At 39.9% G+C, this 16,531-nt stretch overlaps 1 protein-coding gene across 1 annotated transcript in view; it reads right to left on the reverse strand.

The window, feature by feature from the left end:
• The window catches only part of PRTG (protogenin), a gene marked incomplete at both ends in the record, with an annotated part of 128,946 nt that extends 114,384 nt beyond the window's left edge, over window positions 1-14,562 (reverse strand). The window contains 2 exons of the mRNA XM_082846412.1: window positions 11,946-12,248; window positions 14,469-14,562. Coding sequence (XP_082702538.1) covers window positions 11,946-12,248; window positions 14,469-14,562 — 397 coding nt within the window. The remainder of the gene's footprint in view (window positions 1-11,945; window positions 12,249-14,468) is intronic.
• Between the last annotated feature and the right edge of the window lie 1,969 nt (window positions 14,563-16,531).

The following is a 16,531-nucleotide window of genomic DNA, read 5'->3' on the forward strand; positions in this document are numbered from 1 at the left end:
GAGAGGGTGAACTTTGTGGTATGTGAATTCTATCTCAATAAAACTGTCATTATAAAAACCATTTTCAAGCTAGATATAGGCTGTCACTATGCCCCTCTTCCCATAAGATAATAATGACACATGCTCAACCATTTATTTAAAACTCAACCTTTTGGGTAATTCCCGGTGGCCCAGTGGTTACAACTCTGCCCTTTCAGTGCTGAGGGCCTGAGTTGGATCCCTGGTCAGGGAACTAAGATCCCGCAAGCTGTGCGGCATGGCAAGCAAGCAAGCAAATAAATAAATAAATAGTAGTTTTCATTAAAAGAAAAAAAACAAAAAACCAACCTTTTAATTACAAAAGAGTCTCACTCCATCGGAGGTTCTTCAAACACACACTGAAAATCACTGCTTTAGATGAAACTTCCATTTGGACAGATGTATCAACAAACACTGAGCCTCTAAAGGGACAAGAGCTCAATCTCCCCACATTGAAGTTATCCACAAGAAAAGAAGTTCCATGAAGTGTTACAGGACCAGTAAAAATATAAACACATTAGTGATTTTCACTACATCAACAAAAACAACATCAAAACCTTATATAAGTACAGTAAAGGGTAAGTTGCACAATGATAAAATATTTTTAACATAAATATTAAGAAATGTAGGGCTTCCCTGGTGGCACAGTGGTTGAGAGTCCGCCTGCTGATGCAGGGGACACGGGTTCGTGCCCCAGTCCGGGAAGATCCCACATGCCGCAGAGCGGCTGGGCCCGTGAGCCATGGCCACTGAGCCTGCGCTCCGCAATGGGAGAGACCACAACAGTGAGAAGCTCGCATACCGCAAAAAAAAAAAAAAAAAAAAAAAGAAATGTAAGAAGTATCTTTAACCTCAGGGTCAATCCCATTACATTCACTTTTCTATATTCTGGGTGTGAGGAGATATTTGAATATAATAAGACACACTTCCACACAATACACAGGACAAAATCTTCATTTAAGCATTTCAAATTCATGACAAGAATTAGCAAACCTGAGCTCTGGTCTCAGATCTAGCAGCTGTGCCCTTGGATAAGGCAGTTAACTCCTTCCAGCTTCATCTTTATTATTTGCAAAATAGAAATTTCTAAGACTACAAATTGTGCTCTTTACTCATGTTAGAGAAAGGCAGAATGATACTGCAAGTCAAATTAGGAAGCAAGGACTCTCTACTGACTATAGGATAAGTTTTACAGATCTTAAGTTCTCTCTTCAAAATGTTCATAGCCAGTATCTAAACAAGTCTTTAAAAGTTTGGAGATCAGTGGAAAATAATAATGTATTTTCTTTGTCTTTTATTTTCTAAAAATGTCATTCCCTTTGGAAAGCTGTCTAATAGGAAAAAACTTTGATTAATCACTTTCCTTCTGTTCTGATAAAGAATGGTAGAGTGGAAACCATAAAACTCCTAGAGGAGAACATAGGCAGAACACTCTGACATAAACTGTAGCAGTGGTTTTTTGGATCTGTCTCCTAAAGTAAAGGAAATAAAAGCAAAAATAAACAAATGGGATCTAATTAAACTTAAAAGCTTTTGAGCAGCAAAGGAAACCATCAACAAAATGAAAAGGTAACCTACTGAATGGGAGAAAATATTTACAAATGATATGACTGATAAGGGGTTAATATCCAAAATATATAAACAGCTCATACAACTTAATATCAAAAAAAACAACCTGATTAAAAAATTGGCAAAAGACCTGAATAGACATTATTCCAAAGAAGACATACAGATGGCTAACAGGCACATGAAAAGATGCTCAATATTGTTAATCATCAGAGAAATGCAAATTAAAACCACAATGAGCTATCACCACACACCTGTCAGAATGGCTATCATCAAAAAGAACAAAAAGAACAATGTTGGTGATGATGTGGAGAAAAGGGCACTGTTGTACACTACTGGTGGGAATGTAAATTGGTGCAGCCACTACGGAAAACAGTATGGAGGTTTCTCAAAAAACTAAAAACCATATGACCCAGCAATTCCACTCCTGCATATATATATCCCCCCCCCAAAAAAACCAAAACACTAATTCAAAAAGATACATGATGAACCCTAACATTCATAGCAGCATTATTTACAATAGCCAAGATATGGAGGCAACCTAAGTGTCTGTCAACAGATGAATGGATAAAGAATATGTGGTATACATATACGTACAATTCTACTCATCCATAAAAAAGAATGAAATTTTCCCATTTGCAACAACATGGATGGACTTGGAGGATATTATGCTAAGTGAAATAAGTCAGAGAAAGATAAATACTATACGATATCATTTATTTGTGGAATCTAAAAACTACAACAAACTAGTGAATATAACAAAAAGAAACAGTGTTACAGATATAGAGAACTAGTGGTTACCAGTGGGGAGAGGGAAGCAGGGAGTGGTAAAATAAGGGTAAGGGATTAAGAGGTACAAACTACTACGTATAAAATAAATAAACTACAAGGATATATTGTAAACACAGGGAATATAGGTGATATTTTATAATAACTATAAATGGAGTATAACTTTTAAAATTTGTGAATCACTATGTTGTTCACCTGTAAGTTACATAATATTGTACATTAACTATATCTCAATTAAAAAAATAAAAAGAATGGTGGAGTCGATTCTAGTATGGTAAGAAAATTATCACCTTTCTACTGACCAACTGTGGATCCACTTATAATTTCTCATTGTACCATGTGCTAAGCAGTAAAATTTTTTCCTTACATATCAGAGCTTCCAAGTTGACAACTGGTAGACTGAAAATTAAACTTAAATTTCACAAAGTTTCTTCTGTCTGTGTACTTTCTTTCAAGTATTAATTATCACAGATTTCTAAAAATGCAGTAAATCATCCAGGTAAAGATACTTATAGGCTTTGAAGAAATCATATTCCATCACTGGGATAACATTCATAATGCTTTTGGTGAAACTTTTGGTAATCTTACTGCTTTACTGAAGTTGGTCCCTCAGTTAAAATTATGTTAAAAGTACTACTAAGTCAGGGCATGAAAATATGGCTTTCTTAAATATACAAAAAGTGAATTATTTTTATTAAGAAAACAGTGAACACATTTAGCTGATAAAATTATTTAAGAAAATTTGTGAACTCCTTTTTAAAAAAAATACCAAAATGCAATACCAACATCAAAGCATTTTTTTCTTGTTATGTGTCCAGTTTGAGGTCAGTACTTTAATCGAAATTACTTTAAATCCAATCAGAGGGACTCAAGCTAATTCAGTTTGAAAGCTGGAGGAAAAATTAAACCTTATCATTCTTAACAGGAATTGGCGGTCATAGTGGGGAAGCCAGTATAATCTATTTCTATTAAAACACTAATAACATTAGCAAAACTCTCTTAAGATGAAACCAGCACTATTCTTTTAAACACCGAGTCAATAAACATTAGAATACACTATTAATTATTAGCAGAACCAGATACATATTCGTAAAGTTATACCTCTCCTACACTACATCAACCTTCAAAGCAGCACAACTATTCTGAATTGTCCAATCCCAGACAAAGTAATTTATTTTTCTAGACTCTTAAAAACAGTACTAGTTCAAATTATCAGTATTGGTTTAAGGCCTCCCCATCTCCAAAAGCAGATCTTCCTAAGGTCCACTGCAAGAGTATGAATCCTTTAAAGTACAAAGTTAAATAACTGACTAGCTTTTAAAAATTTTTTCTCAATGACTTAAATGGTTCTCTTGCAATGTGATTGGGCTCAGCCTCACAAAAAATATAATTTATTGGCCATTTACTTAGAATTACAATAACAGAATTAAAAAACTAAGGGCACTGTGTTGCTCAATATCCATCCCTCCCTTCCCCCCCCCCCCAGGTACCTATTTTTACAGATAAGACAAGGATCTGACAAGGATGAGAATGATTAAGTGATTTGTCTAAAGTCGTATAAGTCACCAACAACGGAGAAGGCACTAATGCTTGGCTCTTCTGCCTTTTAGTCATTCTTTCTGCTTTCCGACCTCACCCCTCCCAGCAACTCAGTAAAAATTTAGCAGCATGAAGAGTATTTACCAGCTGTTGGAAATTGTCAACTTCATAATTTCTTTATGAAATGACTACAAGGACAGGAAAATAAGCACTCAAGAATATTAAAATTCTGTTTTGACTCAAACACTATTTTCCTCAAATATAATGAAAATGTGCATTCTTCTCTTCTATTTTGAACTAACTGATGATTTGTTCTACTCCAAGTAACGTTTTTGGCATAGAACACATGGTGCCAAAAACGTTTAGCCACACTTGCTCAGCACTAGAATCACTCATTAAAATATTCTGCTTCCTCCTTCATCTATCTCAACTTGCCCACTTGAGCCACCAGTGGCTACTGGCCTCTACGGGTGACTAACTGCATGTAGCAACAATCATAACTTTTACTAGCATAAACAGCTTAATCAAAACGGAAGCACACACATAGAGTGATATCCTGGGAAAGATAAAAACTATGAAGTCCCTGCCCACTACTACTAAGTAATCTAAAACAAATATTTCAATAATAACCACTCAATTTGCCTGTGACTTTCTAGGTACTAGTTAATATACTTTAGTGTCTAATTCTTTTCCTTTCTGTCGCCCCTTGATGCCCTCACAAGATGCTACCATCTTTGCATAATTATCTGCAGAAGTGAAATTGCTTCTGCCCAAAATAAGTCTATGGTACCACTGAATTAGCTGAAAATATTTCGGTTAACCATTCACCCAATGAAAAACGTACCACACAGCAAATGTTATTCTCTGGGCTGTTAATCTCATACAGTTTTACTTCTCACCATGCAGAGCATCACAAAAGATGTTCTCTAACATTAACCACACATGGAGATTTCTCATATCTCTTCAACTATGGTGTCCATCACATCAAGGAAAAAAAGGTGCTACATAAACACAGTTAAATGAAATTTGCATGTACTCTTAGACTAGATATCCCCCCAAAAAGATCTGAAATATTGAAATCAAAATGAATGAACCTACAGAAGGGTAAACTCTTAGTAGCAGTTTTCAATGAACTATGTGTGAAAAGGGATGGAAAGGCATCACTCCAAATTAGACAAACAACAATCCAAATACATTTCTTTATCAAGCTTCCTTGACAGTACCTAAAAATAGTAAGTAGTCTCCAATCAATAAATTTAACACTGCTAAAACCAAAAAAAGTTGAATATCGAGTTAACGCAGAAACAGTTAAAATACTAATAGCCTAGTGACACTTGGAAAGAAGTTTTGCACTACTCTCAGAAACATCAGTGGTTCTCAACCAGGGGTGATTTTGCCTCCCAAAACACATTCTTTGGTCACCACAACTAGGAAGGGGTGCTATTGGCATCTGGTGTATAGAGGCCAGAGATGCTGCTACACATGCTACATTGCAAAAGTCAGCCTCTGCAATGAACAATTACCTAGTCCAAAATGTCAATTGCCCCAAGGCTGAGAAACCCTAAGAAATGTAATCCACAGCCGAAAGAAAAAAAAAATTATTTTTTTATTTACTCTTTTGGTAGATGTTGGTGGAGTGGAAGATCCATTCTGAGTAGTACTAAAAAGACTACAAAACAATAAACAGGTCATTTTGGAGGACTATTCCAAAGGAATATGATTTATTTAGAGAAAGTAGTCTATATAAAGCAATATCATTTAAAAAAAACTGTCACACTGTTCTAAACAGGGATTTACTATAGTTTCATAAAGCAAAAATTTTAAAGAAAATTTTCTTTCCATCAGTCCTAACAACAAATCCAATGAGGATACAAGTTTGAAACCAGGACCCTGAACAATGATTGCATTCTCCAATAGTTACTTGATTAATCTAGCCACTACAAACGCTAAAGCTGTAAAATATATATATACGAACACAAGAAAAAGGCAAACCCTCCAGAAACTTAAAAAAAAATTCCCAAACCTTTTAAATTCATGCCTTCTGCTCAGTCTATAAGAATTTGGCTTTTAAAGCTCATCAAAAGCAGTTTCTGAGAACCAGAGGTTAAAAAAAGAAAAAAACCAAGGAATGTAAAAGTCAGGAAAGTATTTGTCAGATTAGTGTCAGAGACCTTTGTGAGGATGACACCTTTATCCTCTGCAATACATATCCCTAAAGCAGTTCACTTGGCTTCAGAATTATAGCTGCTGAAGGTAATTTGGAACACTTTTACCTTTTTTGTACATCATTGTCAACTGTTGACTGTGAACTTGCTCTGTGCAGATTACCATGTTAGGACAACTTCCAATACTGCTTCAATGATTACAACCATATCTTCTTCTTCCTCTCATTTACCAAGATTTTTTACCAAATGAGAGTTTTAAAAATGTTTTAATAAAGAGTCTGAACACTATAAACTCTCAGAAGTACTAAAACAGCCCTGACTGGGACTTCCCTGGTGGTCCGGTGATTAAGACTCTGTGCTCCCAATGCAGGGAGCCAAGGTTCAATCCCTGGTTAGGGAACTAAGATCCCACATGCCGTGACTAAGAGATCCCACGTGCTGCAACTAAGACCTGGCACAACCAAAGAAATAAATTAATATATTTTTAAAATAAATTAAAAAATAAAATAGCCCTGACAACAAAAACTTTATTTGGGGTACAACTTTTAGAATTTCTCTTAAAACATATCAATAATCAGTGCTGTTTTTCAAATTCAACTATAATCCTCAGCAAAATGCCTGACTTCACATTATTATTTTCATATTAATAGTAATTGCCGGGCTTCCCTGGTGGCGCAGTGGATAAGAATCCGCCTGCCAATGCAGGGGACACGGGTTCAAGCCCTGTCCGGGAAGATCCCATGTGCCACGGAGCAACTAAGCCCGTGCGCCACAACTACTGAGCCTGCGCTCTAGAGCCTCTGAGCCACAGCTACTGAAGCCGGCACTCCTAGAGCCCGTGCTCCACAACAAGAGAAGCCACTGCAATGAGAAGCCCGTACACCTCAAGGAAGAGTAGCCCCTGCTCGCGGCAACTAGAGAAAGCCCGCATGCAGCAACAAAGACCCAACACAGCCAAAAATAAATTAAAAATTTAAAAATTAAAGAAAAATAAAATCCCCATTAAAAAAATAGTAATTGCCAGTTTAAAAGCTGAAAGTAATCAACCCTAACTGAGCACCTCTGCCTAGGAGAAATAAAAATCATCTCTCAAAATTGTAGTCAAGAATATTAGGGTTTTCAAAAAAGTAACCTCAAATGCATGTACTTATGAATTGAAATACTCCTTCAACCTAACACCCTGCTTAAGAGATTTGTTTTCTGCTATTCTTTTAAACTGCTCTGGACTTCATCAATAGGCCCAGCTGTTAAATTCAGGAGCAATGACAACAAATGCCTGGGCAAACAAGTGCTGAGAGTTAGGGCCTTTCTTTAGAATAATCAGAGATAGTTGACACAAGAGGGCCATACCAAATGCCCTTTCAAAATTCCATTAAGAAGCTGGACAAAAATAAAATAAACAAACACATTTATACATCTTAAAGCAAATTATAATTCTACCCCTCAGTGGACCCTGCTTCATTGAAAAATAAAAAATCCAACAACTTTGAAAAACAGTGAGATAGCGTTACAGGTTTCTGCAGATGAGAAATGATCCTCACTAATCAAGTGCAAAGTGGGAAAAACTGGTTCCATTACCCAGCGATCACCAGGTACCTGATAAACCTTTTAGGTAGACAGACTTTAAGAACCAAGTATCATTGTAAATAAGCCTGTAGAACTACATGTGCTCTTACTTCCCTGATTTAACTTATGCAGTTTTAAGCTAGTAGATTTTTAATTTAAATATGTACTTTTGAACCATACCCCCTTCTCTTTAAAGATGATTTTTCTTAGACCCAGAAAGCACCATCTGAATCTTATCTACAATGTTGGCAGATTGGTTTCTCTAAATATCTCAGTCTGTCTTATTTTTCCAAAATCAAAAAACTTTTACTTTTGTGTTAGCACTCTTAAGTTAGGGCAAGTAACTGTTAACAGCTTGATTTGAAGTGAACATGCACACAGGTAAGAGACAATGTCCTTTACAGCATCTACAAATCTCAATAAAAAGTGACAATGAAGCAAACTCCTGCCCATCTTGGGTCCAGGATCATTAATAAAATTCAAAATCTAGGCTAATGGTCTCATAGCTCTTACCTTTCTCTTTTCAATATACCACCCACCCTCTTTTCTTTCGAACATGACTCTAAATGTTTTCAATATATTTCAGCTTCACATTTCAAGATGAGCTTTGAGCTATAATTTATGTACTACTCTTTAAGCTAGGAACCACACTCACAGAACAGTTTTTCATTAATCTCATCAAAAAACCTCAAGTTTCATCTCAACTTAAACTGAAGTAATAAACATTTTATTCATGGAAAACAACCTACATCCTTTTACAGGAAACAACTACTGCTACATAAAATTACAGAAATAGACACCCCCCAAAAAAACAATTTTATGGATGCTAAAACTAATCTCAAAATTTCGGAGAAAAAAATCCATCATAAAGTTATAATAATTCCTATGGTCTTCCAGCTACAAATGCTCATTTAAAAAATTATTTTGCACCCAAGCAAACAGTCCTGAAAAACCCAACAAATATAAGCCAGCTTTATGTTCCCTTTCCCTCTATCCTAAGACTTCAATTTCCACCTTTTATGGAAAGGAAATAAACAACCAGCTTCCTGTTCAATCACTAGCTTACTGGCCAGTCTTCTACACATCACACAACACAACCTGCCTCCTCCTTTACTTCTCTCAAATGTCTCATCTTAATTTAAACTTGTTGAAATATGAGACCGTTTTACCACACTAATGCTTTCCTATGAAATTTATCTTACTTCAACAATTAGAATGCAAGAAATGTCAAGATGTCATAGATTACTTCTCACTCCTAAAATATTTAAATTAGATTATTTATGTAGTGAAGACTTAGCACCTATGAAAGTGAAAATTTGATTCTCAGTTAAAAATACTGAAATTTATGGGAAATGGTTTAATATTCTGTTCTTACTATTGTATACAACTAGAAAAAGAGCCTCCCACATTACTCCCCTTTCTATTCCATTACATGAAAATGTAAAATGGCTATCAATAAAAAGGATTAACTTTTTAAAAAAACTAAATATTACTTTAACCCTATACTTTCCTTTAAAAATGGGATGCCTTAGAAAAACTAAGTTAGACAAATCCTTTTGTGCTTGGATGAACAACAGGAAAGCAAAGCCTCCAGGCCTTTGGGGAGGAACCTTGTCCCCACAGCCAGCTCTGATGTGCCTGGGAGATAAGGCTCCATAGTGACACTTAAGGAAAGGCCTGTTCACATTTGAATTTCTGCATTCCTCAAGAACAATTCATGGCAATAACTAACTTTGCAGAAGAGCTACATGAAAGCTTCGGCCAATGAATGAGGGTCATCTGCTCTTTATCACAAGGGTAAACCTCATCCTGGCCAGTTTCTAACCTTTTAACCCTGTGAATTCCTAATTTACACATGAATAATGGAATTCTTGCCTAGAGTGCAACTTTCAGCTTCTAGTTCCTAAGTTTAGAAACCAAGACTTGATTGCCTGTGTTAAAAATCTAAAACTTGCACAGATTAAAGTTTTAGATTTCCAGGTGCAGATCTACTTATTACACTTCAGAACTAAAAGATATGTTTGCTGACAAAATCCTTGACCAGAAAATAAAAAGAACATACCTGCACCCTGCTGCTTTCTCTAACTAGGAGAGAACTAACCTTTTAAAAAAACCCCACAAAAACAGAATGTCCACTTAATGCCTATTCTCTTCCTGTTTAATACGTATAACATCTTACCCTGAACACAGAATAAAGTCATCTGAGACGACAATGTCATTGGACATCGCTTCTCAGATATCAGAACTAACTTGGTGAATTTCAAATCTCTAAGAAATTTCATTTCTAAAGAAAAATCTAAACCCACTATGCATTTCTTATTTTAAATCTACAATACTGAATGCAATTTCCTAGCAAAGCACCTCCTCCAAGTTAAATAAAATGTGTGCATATGAAAAGTGTGGTTCCTATAACTAACATACTACAGTTGATATTTAACAGCAAAGCAATGTTCTACATAGTTTAACTGGAAAGTTTTTGATACTTAAAATATGAATACTTCACTACAAAAGCCTTCAAAATGATTCACATCTAATAAAATATTTGTCATTAATAATTTTTATAAAGATACAAAATCTAACGCTACTCAAAAAGCCAATATTAACATTGTTTCACTATTACTATGTTAATACTGTTCAGACTTTATTTATGAAAACTGAAAGCTCTGTGTATTTTCAAAGTATTTCTGAGTGCCTTAGAATTGTCAGGCTTCTAAGGAGGTCCTGGAAATACCGTGTGGTCATGACAAATGCTTCATCTTTCAAAGCCCATCTGCCCCCCTCCACCTTTCCATCCTGCCCCTCTCCTCTCTGGCAAGGTAATACAAGTTACAGTTCCTGGATATGAAAACACAATATTCCACAAACCCAAAAAGGTAGAAAAATTACAACTCTATAGAACAATTTTACATTAGACAAAAATTAAATGAACAGGACATAAGCATAAAAAGCACACTATCCTGAAAACAATACTGTACTGAAAAACCACTACTCAACAACAACACAAAAAGATGATTATTGGCCAATGTTCACAGCAAAAAAAAAGGAGTTTATCAGACACTCTCTCAGGTTTATACTATTCTGGGGGAGGGGGACTAGAATTGGAAACCTCTACTTTTCTGACATTTTTCAATACAAAAATATATTTGCTTGCAATTTATTTTCCACTATTAATTATTATTGTACAAATAAAATATATTACTGAAATGAGGATGGCATGAATATGGCCATGGACTGCTACAATAAAGTCACCTAGGAAACCCCCACCAAGAGCTGAATTTCAACTGTGGAGACCCTGAAGAAACTATTTCTTAAAGATTATGACTTTATCTCAAGAGCTCCCTCCTCCTATTGTTCATCTCGTAAATGATCAATTTGTAGGTATAGTGCAAAATCTATCTTTTGTGGATTAACAAAAGCTTGTAGCTAGGATGCCCGTAAAACTATTTTTAAAATACAGTTGTGCTGTGTTTTGTTTTGTCTTAAGATTTACATTGTCTTTTGTAATCTTGAGTGTGGGGTATTTGATCACCTGAAGAGGTGGAAAGCCTCAGTGAAAACAAGGAGTTCTCTAACTATCCTAGGCCCGTGTTTACACTCAACAGTTACCAGGGCAACCACCAAGCAGTGGGTCACTTGGACAAATGGTTGATCTGACTGGGTTGTTAATACAAAGGAAATCATTAGACAGCAAACTTTATGACAACTGGAAAAAAGTGGGCAGATCTGGTTTAAGTCCATTAGGCATAATATGGAAATGGCCTTAATCTCTTTCTCTCCCAGCAGGAAAAGCCTAGGAATACTTCAAAGGCTTGAGAGTTACTGACCAATGCCCTCTCTTTCAATTAAAAAGCAACATGGGTGATCTTAAAGCAGTCAGAGAAATGGAAGCTTGGGCTATACGAAAGATTTAGCACTTAAGGGCCATCTACAAAGCAGAAAAAGTTGCTTGTGATTTTCAAAATTTAATTACTAATTTACAAAAATGAGATTTTAGAACAACTTTTGTTGTGTTGGTCAAACTTTTCATCCAACTTTTTTCACAGTTTGAAACAAATTTATACAAAGCCACCTCTACAGGTTTTGGTGTTCTAAACCTAATGGGACTTCTGTTCTAAATCACTCATTCGAATTTAGATATTTTTTTCCTCAGATTTTTCTGCATGCCTTAGTTAGCATCAACTACTGTCTCCAGGAAAATTCTTAATGTTTGTGTGATTTTTCAGGTTAGCATGCTAATGAATTGAGAAGTCATCAAAATGTAGCAGTGAAAAACGTCAAACAACCAAGAACTTAAACACTTACTTGATAAGGTCAGATGAGCTTTTTGACTAAGAATGGCTCCATGTTTGTTCATGGCCAAGCACTGATAAAATCCTTCATCAGACTGCTCTCCTCGCTTGCCTTCCACCTCACTGATGTATAAAGAGCCATTGGACAGAACCTGGATCCGCTTATTTTCAGACACTTTTGCTCCATTTTTCAACCAAGTGACCTTAATAGGAACTTCTCCATGAGCCTGGCAATCTAAAACGACTGGGTCCTTTCTTGTGACAGTTATATCCTGTGGCTCTTTGATAAAAAACAGTTCGCTAAAGCACCATACTCCTACAAGGAAAAGGGGGGAAAGGCATACCCAGAATTATAAGTGTAAAATCATTTCTTAACACACAATTGTAAAACACATATTCAGAGTGTAATGAGACAAAGTTTAACAAACCATATTAATTAACTTACAAACACCTTAATAAACCAATCTAAGTTTCAGCTAACCTTCTCAACAAATCAGAGAAATCTTTTTACAACATCTTATACTAAAAAGCATAGGGAAGATTTCAATAACTTTTACCCCTTTTAAGAATTCTGTCCTCAAGTACCTTGCTAGAGTTTCAAAATCATCAGGAAAACTCTTGAGCACAAGCTGTTTGCTTACTTTTACAAGCTTGTCAAAAAGATCTTGAACAGAGTTAAGTCGTAAAAGTCTAATTTTACAAGAAATCATTAGCAAAATTCCGACTCTGTGAACAAGCAAGTTTATTTCCTTGTCCCTTGAAGAGTTTTTGAAACCCCTGGTACCTACTCCTTTGGGAAGTGCGTTTATCTTTTGTGACAGATGACAAGTTTGCACTTTTATATCTGCCCTTTTATAGCAAGGACTCTCGTCTCTGCTCCTTGAAAGAGACCCATTTACTTAATTTCTGCAGAGTATGGTAGGTATTTAAAAGACAAACATTTGACTTTGAAAAGTTGCTAACTCTTGCTGCTTGTACTCAGTGGGTGATCGGATTAGGAAACTTCTATTTCATTTTTTTTAGAACTACCAACTGTTGGAAAAAAATGTGTGACTAATTGGTCCTTACTGTCTAACAGGGATGGGAGATTGCTTAATCAACCAATACACATTTTTATCAGAGCAGAGTAAAGGCTTTATGCTAGGCATACACATCGTCCCGGGTCCCCGTCAGGAAAAAGCATCCGATGACCAACTAATACCCTGTCACCTCCTGCATTTAGCGCAAAGGTTAGCTTAAGTCTTGCATATTGATTGGGGCCGAGTAGAGTATGAGGGGTTTAGGGGCGGAGGGCATTTCATCTTCCTTCTGATTGTCTTGAATTCATGAGTACCAATCCCCGGGACTGATCTCTGTTTCTCATCAAGGCAGGTCCTCCAAACCTCACACACTAGTCACGCTCCCACGCCCCGGCTGCCGACTTCTCCTAATGGATGCCCAGGGCGACACGAGCGACCCTAATAGCCCCGCGCAGCGAGGACCACTCCGGAAGGCGCCCATTGTGTTTCCGAGTCACATCTGACTTTGATCCTTTTCTCTTGCTAATAGAAAACTAACTCCTCCAGGAAACAAACAAACAAAACAAAAAACCCACGAAAGTCTGGGGTTTGTAACTTGTAAACAAATAAAACAACCAATTCTTAACACCTCTTCTCCCCGCGCACCCCGCACCGCGCATCCACTTTACAATTTTTAACTCTTTAAGAATAAAGCAACACGTCAAAAGAGAAAAATAGTTCATCCAAGTTTGCTCAAGGCTAGCCTGGAGTTTGGAGGGATCTTCAGATTTGCACATATCTCAGGCCCTGCCCCCAAATCCCTAGCTGTTAGAAATAAACCCTACTTAGATACCTTCCTTCTCAGCTTCGGGACTCTTCTCCCTCCCCTCCGGGGCACAAATGGGCCACAAAACTTCCACTCCTCTTCTCTTTCCAATTCCACCCCTCCCGTCTCCTCCTCGTTCGATCCGGATCCGGGAAAGTGAGGGCACTTAGGGGTCTGACCTGGGCGCTGAGTTCACCTATTCTCTCCCCCGCCCTAAAACGTGGGGAAGCCCCCACTGCAAACAGGGGAAGCCGCGCGGAAACGCGGCGCCCCCTGCGCCGCGAGGCTGCCACTAAGGAAACAATATAAATAAAGCCACGTGCGGCCGCGGCGGCCCCGGCTGGAGGGCGGGCTGCGCGGAGCCCAGGCTGGCCCCGAAGGCGAGTACGCGGCCGGAGCGCGGACAATGGCGCGAGGAGAAAGGGGCGAGAGTGGACGGCGGGCGCCGGCCCGCAGCGCGCGGCCGGGGGAGCGCAGCGGGGAGGGGCGGGCGCTGCGAGAGGCGCCCACCGCCACCGGCGCCCCCGCAGAGCCCGCCGGTACCTCGCGCTCCAGCGGCAGCTCCCGACTAGCTGCTGGGAAGGGGCAGAGACTGGGGGTCAGCGCCCCCGCGAAGGACCCGCCGCCCCCCACAACACACACCCAGTTGCCTCCTTCCCCTGCTCACGCGCGCTCTCTCACGCCCCACCGGCACAGAAGAAAGCGCGCCCACCTGGAACGGGGCCGAGGACCGGCAGGAGCAGGAGCGCGCCGAGCAGCATCCCTGGCGGCCGCGGCCGGGCGAGGGGTCGCAGGGAAGGCGCCATTCAGCAGGGTTGGGTGGGCATGCTCCCCGGCCGCCCCGCAGCCGCTGTCCGCCTGCCTACTCCCTCCTCCGGGCGCTCTCCGCGCAGCGGCTGGACGCACGCAGCCTGGGCTTCCCGCTCGGGCACCGGCGTGGCGTGGCACGGCGCGGCCGGCGGCTGGTCTCTTCGGGCGCAGCAAGGCCGGCGCACGGACACCCGCTCGCAGGAGGCGGGGGGCGCGAGCGTCCGGCCAGGGGGCGGAGTGAGGCGGCGGCTGGAGAGGGCGGGGGCGGCGGAGTGGACAGCGCCGGCGCTGCCGGCCTCGGGACTACTTTCTACATCTGGCCCCTGGTCTGGGGACCGCGAGGTCGGCGCGGCCGCGGAGGGAGACGCTGGGAGGAGGCCCAGTGGCGGCCGGGTCGCGGCCCCGGGGGGAGGGGGCGGGCCCCGCCGGACAATGCACCTGGGGGTCAAGCCCCGGCTGAGGGTCTCCGGCCCGCTTCCCCACCCCCTCTGGCTCCCCTCCCCGCCCCCCCTCCCTCGCCGTCGAGGACAGAGCCACAAAGGCCGAGCCTCCTGGCCCGGCCTGGCCTGCCCCCGGGCCCCTCTTCCCCCCCCACCCGCCCCAGACCACTCCCCTCCACCCCCGGGCTTGTTTAGGATTTGGGGAAGGAGAAGGCGGGGTGAGGGAGGGATGGTGTTGAGAGACGTGAAAAGGCCGGAGACTTCTCCCCTGATGGCCCCTGCCCATCCCCCTCCTTCGCTCACACGCCGAGGCCCTGTGGAGGGAAAACTATTTCCCACTTCGGAGATTTGTCAGCTACACTGGAGGCATCTCCGGGAGATAAGCCCCGACATTTGGAGACGGTTTCTGTCCTCCCTGCCCCCGTGAGATGCAGCCCTGGCTTAAATAAAAACATCTCTGAAGAGTGCCCTGAAATGAACAATTACCATTTGGGGAGACGTTTTGTTATCTCTTTCTCAACCTAAAGTTCTTTAATTCGTGAGAGCTGTGCACATAAAAGGCCCTGTGCTGAGAGTTGAGGCCAGATGAGATTTCTAGATTATCCGAGCTGGGTCTAGGGAACTAGGCGTTGATACTACCTGGTTAGAAGTTAAACTGACTAGGAAAGACACAAATGTGAATGTGTTCACATCTCTTAAAATTAATGAAGGATAACAAGAGGAGTTAAAAGGTACATTAAAAATGTAATCAGACTGCTAAACATGTGTGGATCATGGAGAGCATTTACATGTGGATTAGCGTTTCCTAACCCAAAACTAAATCTATGGCCATGATGAGGGCACAGGCTAAAAGCTAACCTTAATGAAAGCAGCTGACAGAAATCTAGCTTTTGTCACTAGGACATCAACACACTCGCTGCCTTTAGCATGTTCCAAAAATCCTCCTTATGAGAAAAAAAAAAAAGGAGGAATCAACAGTTTTAGTACATCTGCTGGGAGTAACCTTCCCCCGGAAGCTTACTATAATAGGGATCAGTCTACTTAACAATTTCAACTTAACTGCATGTAATACCCTGAGCTCTATTGCTTCCAAAAGCTGACTTATAATTAAGATGAATTTCAAGTATTTCTAAGCAGCAGAGTAAAGGTTCATGGAAAGGGGAAATGTTTAGAGGTAATAAAACATTTGCAGGGATGTTTTAAACATCTGATAAATCAGATATACACAAAGTGATATTCTTAACTGTGTGCCTACTAAACTAGATTTTTTTTATTGTATGACAGTCTTCTCCCTCTTAACTCCCCCTTCTCCCAGTTCCCTTTCAATTGATCCTAAGTGCTTATATTTCCTGGATAAGAATTGCTAATAAGATGCTTTTATGCTCTCCTTTTTGAGTAAATCAGAAGAATAAAGGCTGGGGGAGGGGAGAGATAAGCTAAAAAGCAAGGGAAGAACTTCTTTTAAACTGCCACTTTGCCTTTTCTTTAACATTTCAATTAATCATAGGAGCCTTTGATTCTTTTA

This window comes from Leucopleurus acutus, assembly GCF_964270905.1.
Source record: "Leucopleurus acutus genome assembly, chromosome: 1".
NCBI lineage: Eukaryota > Metazoa > Chordata > Mammalia > Artiodactyla > Delphinidae > Leucopleurus > Leucopleurus acutus.